Source organism: Ranitomeya variabilis, chromosome 3 (genome assembly GCF_051348905.1).
Source record: "Ranitomeya variabilis isolate aRanVar5 chromosome 3, aRanVar5.hap1, whole genome shotgun sequence".
In the NCBI taxonomy this organism is placed as follows: Eukaryota; Metazoa; Chordata; class Amphibia; order Anura; family Dendrobatidae; genus Ranitomeya; species Ranitomeya variabilis.
In genome coordinates, this window is record NC_135234.1 from 527563858 (window position 1) to 527583188 (window position 19331).

At 44.7% G+C, this 19331-nt stretch overlaps 1 protein-coding gene across 1 annotated transcript; it reads right to left on the reverse strand.

Moving 5' to 3' along the window:
- Positions 1-2047: 2047 nt before the first annotated feature.
- Positions 2048-3296, reverse strand: LOC143818364 (uncharacterized). Its single transcript, XM_077299704.1, has 2 exons — positions 3205-3296; positions 2048-3116 (listed from the first exon to the last, which is right to left on the reverse strand). The coding sequence occupies exons 1-2, from the start codon at positions 3216-3218 to the stop codon at positions 2132-2134; spliced, it is 999 nt and encodes a 332-aa protein (XP_077155819.1). The 5' UTR covers positions 3219-3296; the 3' UTR covers positions 2048-2131.
- Positions 3297-19331: the final 16035 nt, after the last annotated feature.

A 19331-nucleotide genomic window follows, 5' to 3' on the forward strand; every position in this document is an offset into this window, starting at 1 on the left:
TGTCACTTTTGTTTATTTTCTGTCATGTACACCCTTTAAAGTGACTTTAAGGCCGGGGTCAAACTCAGCATAGGGAAATACGGTCCGTTTTTTTACAGGCGTAAGATGCAGAAATGATCCCAAAACAGTAATCCGTATGTCATCCATAGGCAAGGTGTGGCTGCGTATTTTGCGCATGTAAACCTCCGTATGTAATCCGTATGGCATCTGTAATGCGTTTTTTATGCAACCTTCCAAAATGGACATTTAACAGGTTTTGAGGCCTGAAATTAATTTAAATCAGCATAAACCTATTTAAGGCATATCCAACAGGTGGAACACTCCCATATGGCCATTTTGTTGCTGTGCTTGTGTAGGTGTTTTGGTGGTACTTGGGCAACATGTGTGACCTCCTGTATTTCACACCAACTCAGCGGGTGTTATTTAATTGGGTCTTGTCACGCCGCTTTGGGCAGCCATACCCCGTGAGTTATTCTGCAAAGGAGAAGAATGTGGGTGCATCCACTTTTGCAGCAACACCTTACTAAAGGGCATTTTCACAGGCTCTATTTAGCTCTGCGGACACATCCGAACAAATTCTTCCATTACTGTTGCATGACAATACCCACCTTTGATATCTTGTTGGAGACAGTACGTCCAGGAATAATGTATCAGGATACCAGGATGCGGAAATGCATATCTGCAGAGGAGCATCTTCTCCTTACCTTACGGTATGTATTCACCATCCTCACATACTGTATGTTGATGATGTTTTTTGTCCTATTTTGATTTTCCTAGCATCAGATTTAAATTATATTATTCAATTTTAACAAAATCAGATACAAATATGTAGTTAATGTTATATGTTAGTAGCCAGTGTACATTTTGTAAGGTACACTGGTATCATGCCTTTTTATATCCTCATATTACTTTGCTTTACTATGGTTTTTAACAAGCATTGTAACATTGCCAATATCCTTTTTGGTTGTGTGCTTTCAGATTCCGGTCAACTGGATTGTCTTATGCCGGAATACATCTGGAATATCTGATAGGGTGGTCCACTATTTCCGGCATTGTGCGTGATACATGTGTTCAAATATGGGACAAACTACATGAACTTGTGATGCCGGAGCCCAAAAGGGAGGATTGGCTGAAAATAGCCTGTGGATTTACTAACTCTTGTGATTTTCCTCACTGTATTGGAGCCCTGTATGGGAAACATATCAGGGTGCGTAAGCCGCCGAACTCGGGCTCCCAATTCTACAATTATAAGCAGTTTTTCTCTGTAGTTCTGTTAGCTGTACTTGACAGTAACTACAGCTTTATAATTGCAGATATTGGGGCCTATGGGCGAACTGGAGACTCGAGTCTTCAATTCGTCCATTATGTGTCGGCGGCTACGTGAAAACCTGTTGGACCACCCACCACCAAGACAACTCCAAGGCTTCAATGCTGAAGCAGTCCCTTATGTACTTGTGGCAGATGAGGCCTTATCTCCCACGCAACCTGAACCACAGGAGGCGGGTGTTTAATGTGAGACTTTCACAGGCGCGGCGACTGGTGGAGTGCGCCTTTTGCATTATGTGTGCCAAATGGCGTGTCCTCCAGTCTGCCATTCAGCTGAGTGAGGCAAATGTTAATGAAGTCATAAAAGCTTGTGTTGTTTTACACTTCACAATAATTCATGAGTGTTCCTCAGCTGACAGTGGTGAAGGCATGTTGGCCAATGTGGGTAGGCCTACACCACAAGTCCTTCCTCAGCGGCGTCCCCTTTCTGGCCTAAAAGTTAGCGATATTTATAAAAATTATTTTCTTTCTCCTCAGGGTGCTACTCCCTGGCAAGATAATTCTGTCTCTATGTTGTAATTTTTTTTTTAATTTTTGTAAAATTTACATTTGAAATGTTTCAAAATGTTTGCATTGTGTATGGTGTAATAATGATTTGTCAAACACAAAGAAAATTGGCTTAATGTTTGTTTATAAATGATATCATAAGCCAACATTTTTTTTGTATCACCATATTTACATCATATGGCTTTTGTGGCCATTTAAACTTGGCCAAAATGTAAAAAAAAATAAACAAACAACATTGCTATCACAGCAGATTAAATAATTTTGGTAGATCACACAAAATTATCAACAACAAATTTTTTTAAATATTCCGATACGTTGGTGGAGGTGATGGCGGCAGTTTGGGTTGCTGCTCTTGTGGCCTTTGTTGGGCCAGTTGTCCTTCACCCTGTTGGTGACTTTTCTGTTGGGCCTGCTCCAAAATCTGCCCATGCTCAGATTGCCCAGATGAGTACTGGCCATAAGGGTGGATACTATGGGCATCATGATAGTACACCTCACGTGAGTCATAACCCCCACCAATATGGCCATGTTGTCCAAACCCAGGTTGGGACCAGCCTCCAACACTGGGTCTAGACAAGTGGCCATATTGGTAAGGTTTCTGGAAGTGTGCCATTTGGTACATTGTAGGCATTGGTGGGTTATGTTGGGGAAAGGGTTGAGGTGTAGGCATACGTGGAGGAGGTGCTTCAGATCCCTCTTGAGCATGCACTGGTTGATTTGTTTGCATACGCAGGATATTGCATGTTGACAACTGCCACTTCTCAATGTACTCAAACAAATCATAAGGGCTATTTGGGGGGGTGCATGCATAAAGAAGGATTTGAAAGCACCCTCTCACACGTAGCCTCACCTCACAGGGTATGGTACGGCGATACCGGGCCAGGCTTCGAGAAAATGCCTCCTCACCATCAGCTTGAGCAGCCCTGGCCAAATAATTTAAGACACCAGTGTCCACATTCCTTCGGGTTTCCATTGGCTCTCTCCTTCTGCGGCCATGGCGTGAGGTCACAGTAGGCTGTGGGGAGGCATCTAGCCGAACAGTCAGGCAGCTGCTGTGGCCAGGCTCTTCAGGCATCCCTGAAGCTGGGGCATCTGTGTGTGGGGCTGCATCATCTGTCCCAGGTGGATGTTGAACATGAGGAGCAGCCGAAGATGGATCCGGAGGGATGAACATGGTAGGAGCCGTAGACAGGCCAGCCACCTCTTCTCCTTCCCCAACAGGATTAATCAATGGCTCCGATTCGGACCCTGTTGTCTCCCTCTCAGTGAGGTTGGATTGTGTTCTGCTATGAAAATTGAAAAAATTAATTTTAGAAATCATCTATGAGCATTCCAAACATATGTGTAATGTGGTGTGAGGTTTGTACTTACGGTCTGAGATCCATACTGGGATCCAGAAAGGACAGTCGGTCAAAATAAATATACTTTCTTTTTGCTGGAGCAGATGACCCACTTCCGGACCGCTGCCGTCTTTCTCTCCGGTACTGGTCCCGAATGCTGCGCCATCTCATAATAATCTTCCACTGCAATGACAGAGAAGAAAATAATGTATAAGGCCATTGTGCACAGTGGTAACACAAGGTGTCAGTGATTTAACAGATTGTAATATGCCCTAATAAGCTGCATTTCTTAATAAATATCTTCAATAATCAAATTTAACACACAAATACCACAATACCATAAAAGGGTAACACCATAGAATGAAAGTACACAAGGACAGGGTCCTCACTTCTCTATACTAGTCTGTCATTGTAAATTTGCTTACTGTAAGCGACATCTATAACTCTGTACGTAACCCCTTTGTCATGTCCAGCACCATGAAATAAATGGTGCAATATACATACAACATCAGAATGAGATAAATAATAATAGTGTAAAAATATTGTTCTTACTGCAGTTTACAATATTAATTAATTGAAAAACATGAGTGTACTTACTTATTTGCCTCTGTCCCTCACATGGCCGCTGCTCATAATCTGGGAAAAGGATCCCACAGATGCTTCTCCAAGCAGCCTCTTTCCTTGCCCGGTTAGCATAGTTGGAATCAAGTTAGTCCCGAAATTTGGGACCATCTTGGACCAGGACCAGGAGCATATCAACATTGATTATGTTTGCCATGTTGCTTGCAACTCCGTGGAGGCGTGCGCCAGACTTCCGGGATGTCTGTCTGGCTTTTTCAGCTAATTAGCATGTCTAAGCTTCCTTATCCAAGATTGAGGCTTTGCACATTTCCTGTCACCTGGAGATGTCTGGCGTATTTTTCACAAGTCACACTGCTGGTCCCTGTGTAATCCGTATTTATTGCGCACCCATAGACTTGCATTGGCAGATTGTTTGCGCAGTACGCTGACAAATGCAGCATGCTGTGATTTTCTACAGTCATAATACGGCTGCGAAATATACGCCAGATAGAAGCTGCCCCATAGAGAATCATTGGTCCGTGTGCAATGCGTAGTTTTGCGCCTCTCATATGTCCGTAAAACTCTCTGGTGTGACGCTGGCCTAAATGTGAGATGGTCCCTAAAAAAAAAAAAAATGTAAAAATGAGAAATTGCTGGTCAATTTTAACCCTTGTTAAAAAAATTGTTTCGAAAATTGTGCTGATGTAAAGTAGACATGTGGGAAATGTTATTTATTAACTATTTTGTGTGACATTTCTCTGATTTAAGGGCATAAAAATTCAGTTTGAAAATTGCAAAATTTAAATTTTTTTTGCCATATTTCCATTTTTTTCATAAATAAACACAAGTAATATCGAATAAATTTTACCACTAACATGAAATACAATAAGTCACGAAGAAAGAATAAGTCATGAAAAAACAATCTCAAAATTTATTAAAGCATTTCAGAGTTATAACCTCATAAAGTGACAGTGGTCAGAATTGTAAAAATTGGCTTGGTCATTAAGCACCAAATTGGCTCCGTCACTAAGGATTTAAACGTCACAGGGAAGATAGCTATAGGTACAAAACCGCATACATGTGCAACCTGCCTGCCAATGTGTACAGACAAACACAAACGTGCAGACAGAGTGGAAGAGTATCTAACCACACACACACACCAAACATAAATGATACTAGTGTGCCCGCGTGCGCTACTGAGAGCCTTTTAAACCCTAGGCTCCACTGCAAACACACCCATCCGGCCATGACATCGCCCGCGCGCCAATCCAGAGCCGCCACATCACCAGAGCAGTTAATGTCTGACCACCAATGAGAAGACACCACATCACGGACATGCTCTGCTCAGTAAGGTGATCTCTGGACTTAGACTCCAGAGTGCAAGGCTGCACCTGCATATCACTGGTTACCATAGACTTGACTGGAGAGCCTACAGTAACAAAACGTATACCACGAGCCTGAGCAGGACGCTGGGACCGACGTCTGTGCTGAGCAGCAATCTTAGCGGCCAGACCAGAATGAGACCACAGCACCAGATGATGCTTGGGATCTATCCCGCGCAGCAGGAGAATCCTGACGCCTAACAGGTTGTCAGTACCACTTTTCGCCATCATGTAGTATATGGTAGAACTTCAAGGACGACCTTCCGACGCGTTTTGTCTCATCAGACTCATGAAGGGAGCTGTTTGTCAAGCATCATTGTGTAAAGCTGCTAAAGGTACTGCGTGCAGCTGACACCATTTTTTATAATGCACACCCTCCCAGAAGACTAATCACAAACTTCCAGTGAGTGGAACACAAGCAGGGTAATACACTTCTCCCTCCTGTTTGCTGGAACGTATCATGGCCATAGTGACGAGCAAGCGTTACTTCCGGTGTCCGCGCATGCGTCATTTCCAGTACGCCCATAGCTGCGAAGATCATCTTACCCCCAGTGGTTTCCAAGGAGATGAAAGGGTGCTGCTTTGTGGTATCTACAAATGCATTTGTCCTCTAGGTGAGACACCAAAGAGTAATAAACCTTTGAACAGACTCGTATAATAAACGTGCTGTTCATTTCCTATAAGGCATTAGTACTGACCTGAAAGAGGAAAATATTTTTTAATTGGGTACTTTACCAGGAAGGATTGCATCAGTAGGTTTCAAACACAAAGAAGTACATATAATGTTCAATGGTAGATATTTGAAAATTTGTATTTATTTTTTTGGGTGAAGGTTTAAATGCGCCATACAGTGGATCTCAGAGGAGAGGAGAGCATATACTGTATGTTGTGTCATCATGATGAATCTTGAGGATTTTATGCACCACACAACAGATCCCCACTGGGAAAGAGGGTAGAAAGGATTATAGTAAGGTGAAATAAGAAAATAGGGTAGAAAAGAGAAAAATCCCTAGTGCTACCCTCAACTGCCTTAACTCCTACCTAATGTGGAGGTTGGCACCCTAGAATTCCTTCGCCGTGGCGCCCCCACTCAACGGCAGCTATCCCTTACTTGAATCCCTAGTATTCCCTCTCAAAGGAAACCAAAAAGACAGCTGTTCATTTAGCCCTCTTGGGTAAATGGTTTTAAGATGAAAAATACATTGTGTTTCTCTTTGCAATAGGATTTTATCCCAATTACCACCTCTAGGGTGTTGTGGAATTTTGTCAATCCCATCAATTTCATCTTACTTGTATTTCCTCAATGTATAAGATTGAGGTGGTTTGCAACTGGTGCATCCCTTTTATTAATTGTATCCCCCAAATGCTCACCCACCCTTCTCCACAATTCCCTCTTTGTCTTCCCAACATATTCGAGCCCGCACTCGCACGTGCCTTTGTAAATGATCCCATTGGAATGGCAATTAATAAAACTGTGGATTTGGTAAGCATTCTTTGTTGTGTTGCTGAAAAACTCTTTTCCAGGTGTTATCACCGCACAGAATTTGCAGTTCTCACATCTGAACCAGCCCTTTGAAAAATTTGTAAGCCAAGACTCATTGACTGATGGCTGAAAGTGCGAACCAATCTAGCTTTCAATGATCTTCCTCTCCTATATGTAACCTGAGGTCTGTCAGGAATACGGTCCTTAATATCCTTGTCCATTAGGGAGATCGGCCAATGCTTCTGGATAATTTCCCTCACTTCTTTAGATTTACTTGAATACCTTGTTATGAAGCACATAATGTCTTGGTCATCTCTCTTTTCTGTAGGATTTAATAACGCTTTCTGAACTCCAATTGCATATGAGCTGTCCTGAAGATATAGAGATTCCATCAATGTACAGGAAAGCGCTGCCAGACATGAATAGAAGGTATCAGAAGGAGATGTGATAATGACAAGACCTAAAGGTTAAAAAGGACAGAAAAGAAAAATTAATACAGTACAATATATTAAAAGTAAAAACACCCAGAAGTACAACCCCACTAGACTAAAACTAAAATTAAACACAAGATCAAAGAAAAGATCTGAAACTGATATTGAGCCTTTTTGGTGCTAGCGTATTGAATAGAACAATCCAACGTGTCTGTTTCTGCAAAAAGTTTTGTTTTATGTTACCCACCTGATACCCATATATACGGGATCAATTCCTCACACTGGAAATACATAAGGGTTATAGTTGTGGGTTTCAAAAAAGTGTTTGGGGATCATTTTAAGGAGATAAGGTTCACAACAGTTGACTGCATTTTTTATATTTCTCATGCTCGCGGTGCCATTAGTCAGGTCATAGAAGTTCACAGCAAAACACTGAGCAGCGGTAGGCATATGCTTCTCAGTGTCTCTGCTAGATGGCATGCAACAATGCAGCCTGGCCTGATATCTAGATGTAGCAGAGCTAGACCCATTGCCGGACAAATGGATTATCATCTTCTCTGTTGACAGGTAAGGAATATTGTTGTTTATTATTTTAATTCTGAGACATTGGCTTCTATGGACTGGGCGATGACGTGACTATGGTTTCATTTAGATTCATTAAAAAGAGTCTGTGTCATTCTTTCAATTAAAGGACTTTATTCTGTGTATATTTTTATACAATATGACTATGGGGTTACTAATGGGGGTATCTTATAGATGTCTCTCTATTACTAACCTTTGGGCTTGCTGGCACGTGACAATACAAAGGTGAGATCAACCCCCCAACTATCATCCCACTTGGCACCACACCAGGGCAAGTGGGAAGAGCGAAGCTAAGTGCCAGATCTTATTGATGCGCTATATATATCTGGGGTGGCTGAGAGCTGAGGTTTTTAGTCTGAGAGGGGCAAATATCCATGGCCACTTCCTAGGCTATTAATATCAACCCACATCTGTCAGCCTAGCCTTTGCTGGTTATTAAATATAGGGAGACACTTATTTTTTTGGGGGTCCTCCATTTTAATAACCAGGAAAGGCTAAGTATATAACTGCAAGCTGATATTAATAGCCTGGAAATCTGTATGAATATTGTCGCTTTCCCAGAATATTAACTGTTGTGAATTTGGTTTCTGGGCTCCCCCGGTGGTTTCTGGTGGTACTGCACTTGTGTGCTTCATCTCCTCTGTTCACCTGTTTTCCATCAGTATGTGGGAGTTTTCTATTTAGCCTTGCTCCTCAGTCATTTCTATGCCGGCCAACAATGTTACCAGAAGCCTTTCTGTTGCATGTTCCTGCTCCTAGACTACTATCAGCTAAGTTGGACTTGTTGTCCTAAGTTTGTTTTGCATTTTTGTTCCAGTTCTCTGTGATTGAATATTTCTGAGGCTGGAAGCTCTTGTGAGCTGAAATTGCCACTCTGGTGTCATGAGTTGATGTTAGAGTCTTAAAGTAATTTCAGGATGGTATTTTGAAAGGGTTTTCAGCTGACCGTGAAGTTCCCTTTTCTGTCTTCCTACTATCTAGTAAGCGGACCTCAATTTGCTAAACCTATCTTCATACTTCGTATGTCATTTTCCTCTAAAATCACCGCCAATATATGTGGGGGCTACTGTCTGCCTTTTGGGGAAAATTTCTCTAGAGGTAAGCCAGGTCTGTATTTTCCTCTGCTAGGGTCAGTCAGTTCTCCGGCTGGCGCTGGGCGTCTAGGGATAAAACGTAGGCACGCTACCCGGCCACTGTTAGTTGTGCGGTAGGTTTAGCTCATGGTCAGCTCGAGTTCCCATCTTCCAAGAGCTAGTCCTTTTGGATGCTCAATTACGTTCTCTTGCCATTGAGAACCATGACAGTTTGGCCGGCCAAGGGTTAAAATAATTGGCAGAAGAAAGGAGAGAAAAGAAGTCTGCAGAGAATTTTTTTTTTTTTTTCCTGAGTTTGCTCATTAGTTGATTCTCTAGCATCTCTGCTTACTGCAGCCTTCGTCTCTCTCTCCTTCTAATCCTTGAATGGTTCTGATTTCACCTGATTAATATGGATCCACAGAGTTTAGCTACAGGTTTGAATAATCTCGCTATGAAGGTTCAAAGCTTACAGGATTTCGTTGTTCATGCTCCTACATCTGAACCTAGAATTCCTTTACCTGAATTTTTCTCTGGGGATAGATCTCGCTTCCAGAATTTCAAACATAATTGTAAATTATTTTTGTCTCTGAGATCTCGCTCTGCTGGAGATCCTGCACAGCAGGTCAGGATTGTAATTTCCTTGCTCCGGGGCGACCCTCAGGATTGGGCATTTGCTTTGGCACCAGGGGATCCTGCGTTGCTCAATGTGGATGCGTTTTTCCTGGCCTTGGGGTTGCTTTATGAGGAACCTCATTTAGAGATTCAGGCTGAAAAGGCCTTAATGGCCGTCTCAAGGGCAAGATGAGGCTGAAATATACTGCCAAAAATTTCGTAAGTGGTCTGTGCTTACTCAGTGGAATGAGTGCGCCCTGGCGGCGAAATTCAGAGAGGGTCTCTCTGATGCCATTAAAGATGTTATGGTGGGGTTCCCTGTGCCTACAGGTCTGAATGAGTCCATGACAATGGCTATTCAGATTGATCGGCGTTTGCGGGAGCGCAAACCTGTGCACCATTTGGCGGTGTCTACTGAGAAGGCGCCAGAGATTATGCAATGTGATAGAATTCTGTCTAGAAGCGAACGACAGAATTTTAGGCGAAAAAATGGGTTATGCTTCTATTGTGGTGATTCAACTCATGTTATATCAGCATGCTCTAAACGTACTAAGAAAGTTGATAAGTCTGTTTCAATTGGCACTTCACAGTCTAAGTTTATTCTATCTGTGACCCTGATTTGCTCTTTATCGTCTATTACCGCGGACGCCTATGTCGACTCTGGCGCCGCTTTGAGTCTTATGGATTGGTCCTTTGCCAAACGCTGTGGGTTTGATTTAGAGCCTCTGGAAGTTCCTATACCTCTGAAGGGTATTGACTTCACGCCATTGGCTAGTAACAAACCACAATACTGGACACAAGTAACTATGCGTATTAATCCGGATCACCAGGAGATTATTCGCTTCCTTGTGTTGTATAATCTACATGATGTGTTGGTGCTTGGATTGCCATGGCTGCAATCTCATAACCCAGTCCTCGACTGGAAAGCAATGTCTGTGTTAAGCTGGGGATGTCAGGGGACTCATGGTGACGTACCTTTGGTTTCCATTTCGTCATCTATTCCCTCTGAGATTCCGGAATTTTTATCTGATTATCGTGACGTTTTTGAGGAGCCTAAAATTGGTTCACTACCTCCGCACAGAGAGTGCGATTGTACTATAGATCTGATTCCGGGCAGTAAGTTTCCAAAGGGTCGTTTATTTAATCTATCTGTGCCTGAACATGCTGCTATGCGGGAATATATTAAGGAGTCCTTGGAAAAGGGACATATTCGTCCTTCGTCATCTCCCTTAGGAGCCGGTTTTTTCTTTGTATCTAAAAAAGATGGCTCTTTGAGGCCGTGTATTGATTATCGGCTTTTGAATAAAATCACGGTTAAATATCAGTATCCTTTGCCACTGCTTACTGATTTGTTTGCTCGAATAAAGGGGGCCAAGTGGTTCTCTAAGATTGATCTTCGTGGGGCGTATAATTTGGTGCGAATTAAGCAGGGGGATGAGTGGAAAACCGCATTTAATACGCCTGAGGGCCATTTTGAGTATTTAGTAATGCCTTTTGGTCTTTCAAATGCCCCTTCAGTCTTTCAGTCCTTTATGCATGACATTTTCCGTGATTATTTGGATAAATTTTTGATTGTGTATCTTGATGATATTTTGATTTTTTCGGATGACTGGGACTCTCATGTCCAACAGGTCAGGAGGGTTTTTCAGGTTTTGCGCTCTAATTCCTTGTGTGTAAAGGGTTCTAAGTGCGTTTTTGGGGTTCAAAAGATTTCGTTTTTGGGGTACATTTTTTCCCCCTCTTCCATTGAGATGGACCCTGTCAAGGTTCAGGCTATTTGTGATTGGACGCAACCCTCTTCTCTTAAGAGCCTTCAGAAGTTTTTGGGCTTTGCTAATTTTTATCGTCGATTTATAACTGGTTTTTCTGATGTTGCTAAACCGTTGACTGATTTGACTAAGAAGGGTGCTGATGTTGCTGATTGGTCCCCTGCTGCTGTGGAGGCCTTTCGGGAGCTTAAGCGCCGCTTTTCTTCCGCCCCTGTATTGCGTCAGCCTGATGTTACTCTTCCTTTTCAGGTTGAGGTTGACGCTTCAGAAATCGGAGCTGGGGCGGTTTTGTCGCAGAAAAGTTCCGACTGCTCCGTGATGAGACCTTGTGCGTTCTTTTCTCGTAAATTTTCGCCCGCTGAGCGAAATTATGATATTGGTAATCGGGAGCTCTTGGCTATGAAGTGGGCTTTTGAGGAGTGGCGTCATTGGCTTGAGGGGGCTAGACATCAGGTGGTGGTATTGACCGACCACAAGAATTTGATTTATCTTGAGTCTGCCAGGCGCCTGAATCCTAGACAGGCGCGATGGTCGTTATTTTTCTCTCGGTTTAATTTTGTGGTTTCTTACCTACCAGGTTCTAAAAATGTGAAGGCGGATGCCCTTTCTAGGAGTTTTGAGCCTGATTCCCCTGGTAATTCTGAACCTACAGGTATCCTTAAGGATGGAGTGATATTATCTGCTGTTTCCCCAGACTTGCGACGGGTCTTGCAGGAGTTTCAGGCGAATAGACCTGATCGTTGCCCGCCTGGTAGAATGTTTGTTCCTGATGATTGGACCAGTAGAGTCATCTCGGAGGTTCATTCTTCTGCGTTAGCAGGTCATCCTGGAATCTTTGGTACCAGGGATTTGGTGGCTAGGTCCTTCTGGTGGCCTTCCCTGTCGCGAGATGTGCGAGGTTTTGTGCAGTCTTGTGATGTTTGTGCTCGGGCCAAGCCTTGTTGTTCTCGGGCTAGTGGATTGTTGTTATCTTTGCCTATTCCGAAGAGGCCTTGGACTCACATCTCCATGGATTTTATTTTTGATCTCCCTGTTTCTCAGAAGATGTCTGTCATCTGGGTGGTGTGTGACCGTTTCTCTAAGATGGTCCATTTGGTTCCCTTGCCCAAATTGCCTTCCTCATCCGAGCTGGTTCCTCTGTTTTTTCAAAATGTGGTGCGCTTGCATGGTATTCCGGAGAATATCGTTTCTGACAGGGGAACCCAATTCGTGTCTAGATTTTGGCGAGCGTTCTGTGCTAGGATGGGCATTGATTTGTCTTTTTCGTCTGCTTTCCATCCTCAGACTAATGGCCAGACCGAGCGAACTAATCAGACCTTGGAGACTTATTTGAGGTGTTTTGTGTCTGCGGATCAGGATGATTGGGTTGCCTTTTTGCCCTTGGCGGAGTTTGCCCTCAATAATCGGGCTAGTTCTGCCACCTTGGTTTCTCCTTTCTTCTGTAATTCGGGGTTTCATCCTCGTTTCTCTTCCGGTCAGGTGGAGTCTTCGGATTGTCCTGGAGTGGATGCTGTGGTGGAGAGGTTGCATCAGATTTGGGGGCATGTGGTGGACAATTTGAAGTTGTCCCAGGAGAAGACTCAGCATTTTGCCAACCGCCGTCGTCGTGTTGGTCCTCGTCTTTGTGTTGGGGACTTGGTGTGGTTATCTTCTCGTTTTGTCCCTATGAAGGTTTCTTCTCCTAAGTTTAAGCCTCGGTTCATCGGCCCGTACAAGATATTGGAGATTCTTAACCCTGTGTCCTTTCGTTTGGACCTCCCTGCATCTTTTTCTATTCATAATGTCTTCCATCGGTCATTGTTGCGCAGGTATGAGGTACCGGTTGTGCCTTCCGTTGAGCCTCCTGCTCCGGTGTTGGTTGAGGGTGAGTTGGAGTACGTTGTCGAGAAGATCTTGGACTCCCGTGTTTCCAGACGGAGACTTCAGTATCTGGTCAAGTGGAAGGGCTACGGTCAGGAGGATAACTCTTGGGTGACAGCCTCTGATGTTCATGCCTCCGATTTGGTCCGTGCCTTTCATAGGGCTCATCCTGATCGCCCTGGTGGTTCTGGTGAGGGTTCAGTGCCCCCTCCTTGAGGGGGGGGTACTGTTGTGAATTTGGTTTCTGGGCTCCCCCGGTGGTTTCTGGTGGTACTGCACTTGTGTGCTTCATCTCCTCTGTTCACCTGTTTTCCATCAGTATGTGGGAGTTTTCTATTTAGCCTTGCTCCTCAGTCATTTCTATGCCGGCCAACAATGTTACCAGAAGCCTTTCTGTTGCATGTTCCTGCTCCTAGACTACTATCAGCTAAGTTGGACTTGTTGTCCTAAGTTTGTTTTGCATTTTTGTTCCAGTTCTCTGTGATTGAATATTTCTGAGGCTGGAAGCTCTTGTGAGCTGAAATTACCACTCTGGTGTCATGAGTTGATGTTAGAGTCTTAAAGTAATTTCAGGATGGTATTTTGAAAGGGTTTTCAGCTGACCGTGAAGTTCCCTTTTCTGTCTTCCTACTATCTAGTAAGCGGACCTCAATTTGCTAAACCTATCTTCATACTTCGTATGTCATTTTCCTCTAAAATCACCGCCAATATATGTGGGGGCTACTGTCTGCCTTTTGGGGAAAATTTCTCTAGAGGTAAGCCAGGTCTGTATTTTCCTCTGCTAGGGTCAGTCAGTTCTCCGGCTGGCGCTGGGCGTCTAGGGATAAAACGTAGGCACGCTACCCGGCCACTGTTAGTTGTGCGGTAGGTTTAGCTCATGGTCAGCTCGAGTTCCCATCTTCCAAGAGCTAGTCCTTTTGGATGCTTAATTACGTTCTCTTGCCATTGAGAACCATGACAATTAACATAAGCCCCTAGCCGTCGGCTTTTCCTGTGCCGATTATAAAAAATTATGGGGGATTCACTACTTTTTTTGTTTATTTTTAACAGGTACAGTAAAATACACATCCAACTTAACCTTAGTTTACAGCCTTCAGGTGTTCCAGCTGCTGGAAACTTAACAATAATCTTAAAATGTCCCTCAAAATTTCATATGAGCTTTCCGGGCCTTGCAGCTGCAGGGAGACCCAGTGGCTTTGAACTCTGGTAACCTGAAGGTTACCTGAGTTCAAGCCAATGTGTCTCTTGGTAGCTCCAGTGCCAGACGGTTTAATGCTGGAGTGTCGAGTGCCGTACTCCCGGCCATTTATCAGTCCAGCACTGGCACTTGCAAAGCAAGATGACCAGGTGACTCAGGTGACCTCAATTGTTCTTGTTGACAATTAAAAAAGTAATTGAAACAAAACACGGGGGGTCCCCAATAATTTTCATAATCAGCAGAGGGAAAGCAGACGGCTGGTGGCTGATGTTAATTTTCTGTAGCGGTGGCAAGTGGGATTCATATTTGTGGGGATAAAGTCACTTTTGCCTAGTCCGGTGACATCAAGCCCATGGCTTAGTAATGGAGAGGCATCTATATGTTGTGGTCAAAAATTGGGGGGACCCACGCTGTTTTTTTTTAAGGCAAAACCAAACGCATATACAACACCTTCAGGGGGCCAAAACAGCTAAAATTAGAGGCAGACACCAGGAAAAGTAGCATCAAATGAACTATAAACTGTGCTGTAAATAAGTTGAAAAAGATAGTTGACGTGGTTTCCCCTGTATTATTGATAACCAGCCAGGCAAAACTGACAGCTGCGAGCTGCAACCCTCACCTGTCAGTGTTAGTGAGGCTGGTTATCAAGAATAGAGGGGTCCCTATTCTGTTTTTTAATTATTTAAGAAATAATTACAAAAACAGCATGGGTCCCCCCCATTTTTGACAATCAGTCAAGCTAAAACTGACAACTAGGGGCTGGTATTCTCAGGCTGATAAGGGGCCATGAATATTGCACGCTCAACCTAAAAAATAGCAGCCCACAGCCACCCCAGAAAAGGCACATCTATTAGGGCGCTTTGACCCGCTCTTTAAACTTGCCCTGTGGCGGTGGCAAATGTGCTTCATATTTGTGGAGTTGATGTCATCATTGTATTGTCCAGTGTGATGTGACAATATAGCCTGCCATCCAGCAGAGACACTGCTTCTCAGTATCTCGAGGTGAACTCCTATGACCTGACTGAAGTCACCACGAGCATGAAAACGAATGAATGAATGAATTTAATTGAATACAGAAAATAAAAACATACAGTGTGAAAAATTAGTATTTCATTGTCACAAGTGGATCACGTCCTTCTGGGAGATCTGGGGAAAATCACTATGTATTGTGAACTGCAGATCTTCCATTTAGCCTGGGTGTTTGTGTTTCATATTAAATGGCTTTTGTTTCCGTTGGTGATGAAGAGGTTAATGACCCTTTCTATGCTGGTTAGAAATTTGCAGCTCCATCTCACAGCATTTCCTGGCCTGGTCATTTCCTCTCCTTATTAAATCTGGCCAGGCCTTCCCCCAGCCAGTGAAAGTTTTACTTCATAGTTCCTTTGAGTCACTGTGCTGAGTTGGAGATAGTTTTTGCTGCTTGAGGTTGTTGCATGCTGCTTTTTGGTGTATGCTTTCCAGATTGTTCTATTCCCATTTCAATTATACAGTCCAACCCTTCCCTATATACCTCAAAACTTTGGTGCTTTGTATGTTAGTTCCTTTTTGTTATCCCTGTTTGTCTTACGTGTTTCTACACTAGCAATTCTGTCCCAGGCCTCCTGGAGGGCGAGAGGTGACAGCTTAGGGTATAACAGAACAGTAAGGCTTGTGGCCCAAACCTCCCCACTAGGGTTGAGCGAAACGGATCGTTCATTTTCACAAGTCGACGACTTTTGGCAAAGTCGGCGTCTCATGAAACCCGACCCGATCCCTGTGTGGGGTCGGCCATGCGATACGCGACTTTCGCGCCAAAGTCGCGTTTCAATGACGCTAAAAGCGCCATTTCTCAGCCAATGAAGGTGGACGCAGAGTGTGGGCAGCGTGATGACATAGATCTCAGTCCCCACCATCTTAGAGAAGGGCATTGCAGTGATTGGCTTGCTTTCTGCCGCATCACAGGGGCTATAAAGGGGCGTTCCCGCCGACCGCCATCTTACTGCTGCTGATCTGAGCGTAGGGAGAGGTGCTGCTTCGTCAGAAGCAGGGATAGTGTTTTGCAGGGTACATTCACCCCCAAACCGCTTGTGCTGTAGCGATTTCCACTGTCCAACACCACCTTTTGTTTGCAGGGACAGTGGAAGCTACATTTTTTTTTCCTCAGCGCTGTAGCTCATTGGGCTGCCGTAGAAGGCTCCCTGATAGCTGCGTTGCTGTGTGTGTACGCCGCTATGCAAACCAACTGCTTTTTTCAAAGCACAAATCCTGTTGTTCCTTCCTTTCTGCACAGCTATCTTGTTTGTTTGTCCACACTTTTGTGTGCAGCAGTCCTTTTTTAGAGATTACTGCAGGGAGATAAAGATTGGCAAGTCTGCCTCTGTGCCATTGCTGTGTGTGGCATCTGTTTCTCATTGTGTGCCACCGAAAACCAGTGTGTAATACTGGGCCATTTTTTTTTTTTTGGTAAATTCTCCCTGTAAAAAAAAAAAATAATAGTGGGAGATAAAGATTGGCAAGTCTGCCTCTGTGCCATTGCTGTGTGTGGCATCTGTCTCTCATTGTGTGCCACCGAAAACCAGTGTGTAATACTGGGCCTTTTTTTTTTTTTTTTAAATTCTCCCTGAAAAAAAAAAAAATAGTGGGAGATTAAGATTGGCATTTCTGCTTGAGTGCCGGTCCTGTGTGTGCCATCTGTCTCAAAATATTGGGGCACAGAAAACCTAGTGTGTAACATTGGGCCTGATTTTCCTTTCAGTGTCAGTCACCTATAAAGGTATATATAAATCCTACAGAAGTTTGAGTTCACCTTATAAGATGTTTTACAGTAACAAATACCGTTACTTTGGTTACGTTTTGCAAACAATGAGGAAGTCTAGTGGAAGAGGTCGTGGCCGTGGGCAGTCATTGTCAACTGGTAATGATGGTAGTGGTGGTGCAGCATCAGGTGGTCGTGGTAAAAGCAGTACAGCACCTAAGTCTCGAGTTGTTGAGCCAGGTTCGTCGTCTGGCTACACAAGGCCTCGAACGCTCTCTTTTCTGGAAATAGGAAAACCACTTTTGAAGCCGGATCAGGAGGAACAAGTATTGGCTTTCATTGCTGACTCTGCCTCTAGCTCTTTCGCCTCCTCCTCGGAAAGTGCCAAATGTCAGAGCAGTGCATCGTCAGTGGATGCTCCCGGTCAGGAACAAGTCACTTCCTTGTGTCCTTCACCCAGAACAACAGTGAAGGATGCGTCAGTCGACACAACAGGTTACTCCATGGAGCTCTTTACACATACCGTTCCTGGATTAGACAGTGAAACAGTTAACAGGCCATGCCCATTAGAAGTTGAATCGGACATGGAGTGCACAGATGCACAGCCACAGCCAGATTACTATGCTGTTCCTTTGACTCAGACCAGAACATTGCCCTCGCAGTGTACTGAGGCAGAATCAAACCCAATGGAGACTATGGTACCCCGTCACGAACGCTATACCACCGGCTTACACGGTGACACAGACGAAGTTGCACACGACATAGAAGAGGAGGTCATAGATGACCCAGTTGTTGACCCCGATTGGCAGCCATTGGGGGAACAGGGTGCAGGCGGCAGTAGTTCAGAAGCGGAGGAGGAGGAGCCACAGCAGGCATCAACATCACAACAGGTTCCATCTGCCAAGCCCGTAACTGGCCAAAAACGCTTGGCAAAACCAGTTGGAGGACAGCGTGGCCATCCGGTTAAAGAAGCTCAGTCTGCAATGCCTGAAAATGTATCCGATAGTAGAAAGAGTGCAGTCTGGCATTTTTTTAAACAACATCCAAATGATCAGCGCAAAGTCATCTGTCAAAAATGTTCAACTACCTTAAGCAGAGGTCAGAATCTTAAAAGTCTAAATACAAGTTGCATGCATAGACATTTATCCAACATGCATTTGCAAGCCTGGACTAACTACCAAACGTGCCTAAATGTTGCAGCACCCTCGGCCAATGAAGCTAGTCAGCAACGCTACATCCCTTCCCTCCCTGTAACCCCACCATTTCCCGCAACACCTGCAGTATCTGTGCAGCTTTTGTCTCCAGGCCAAAGCAGTCAGGGAATCACCAGGTTCGTAGTAGGAAACACTGCATGTAGGGCACCGGCAAGAATACCATCTCCAACCCTCTCTCAGCCTGCCATGTCCACCGGCACCACCGCTAGTTCCACGATCTGCAGCTCTCCAGTCCAGCTCACCCTACATGAGACTCTTGTTAGGAAAAGGAAGTAGTCATCCTCGCATCCGCGTACACAGGGTTTGAACGCCAACATTGCTAGACTAATCTCATTAGAGATGATGCCCTACCGGTTAGTTGAAAGCGAAGCTTTCAAAGCGCTGATGGACTACGCTGTACCACGCCACGAGCTACCCAGTCGGCACTTCTTTTCTAGAAAAGCCATCCCAGCCCTCCAACTGCATGTTAAAGACCGCATCGTCCAAGCACTCAGGCAGTCTGTGACTACAAAGGTGCACCTGACAACAGATGCATGGACCAATAGGCATGGCCAGGGACATTACGTGTCCATCACGGCACACTGGGTGAATGTGGTGGATGCAGGGTCCACAGGGGACAGCAATATTGGGACAGTTCTGCCTAGCCCACGGTCAAGGAAAGAGTTGGCTGTAGGTGTTTGCCCCCCTCCTCCTCTTCCTCCTCCTCCTGCAGAAGCGAGAGCTCATCCACAGACCGCAGTCGCACATCCACTCCATCCACAGCTGCCACTGTTGCACACCAGGTGTGCCATTATGGGACAGCTAGTGGCAAGCGTCAGCAGGCTGTATTGGCAATGAAGTGTTTGGGCGACAACAGACACACCGCGGAAGTTCTGTCCGAGTTCTTGCAGAAAGAAACTCAGTCATGGCTGGGCACTGTACATCTTGAGGCAGGCAAGGTAGTGAGTGATAACGGAAGGAATTTCATGGCTGCCATAGCCCTTTCCCAACTGAAACACATTCCTTGCCTGGCTCACACCTTAAACCTGGTGGTGCAGTGCTTCCTGAAAAGTTATCCGGGGTTACCCGACCTGCTCCTCAAAGTGCGCAGACTTTGCTCGCATATCCGCCGTTCGCCCGTACACTCCAGCCGTATGCAGAACTATCAGCGGTCTTTGAACCTTCCCCAGCATTGCCTAATCATCGACGTTGCCACAAGGTGGAACTCCACACTGCACATGCTTCAGAGACTGTGCGAACAGAGGCGTGCTGTTATG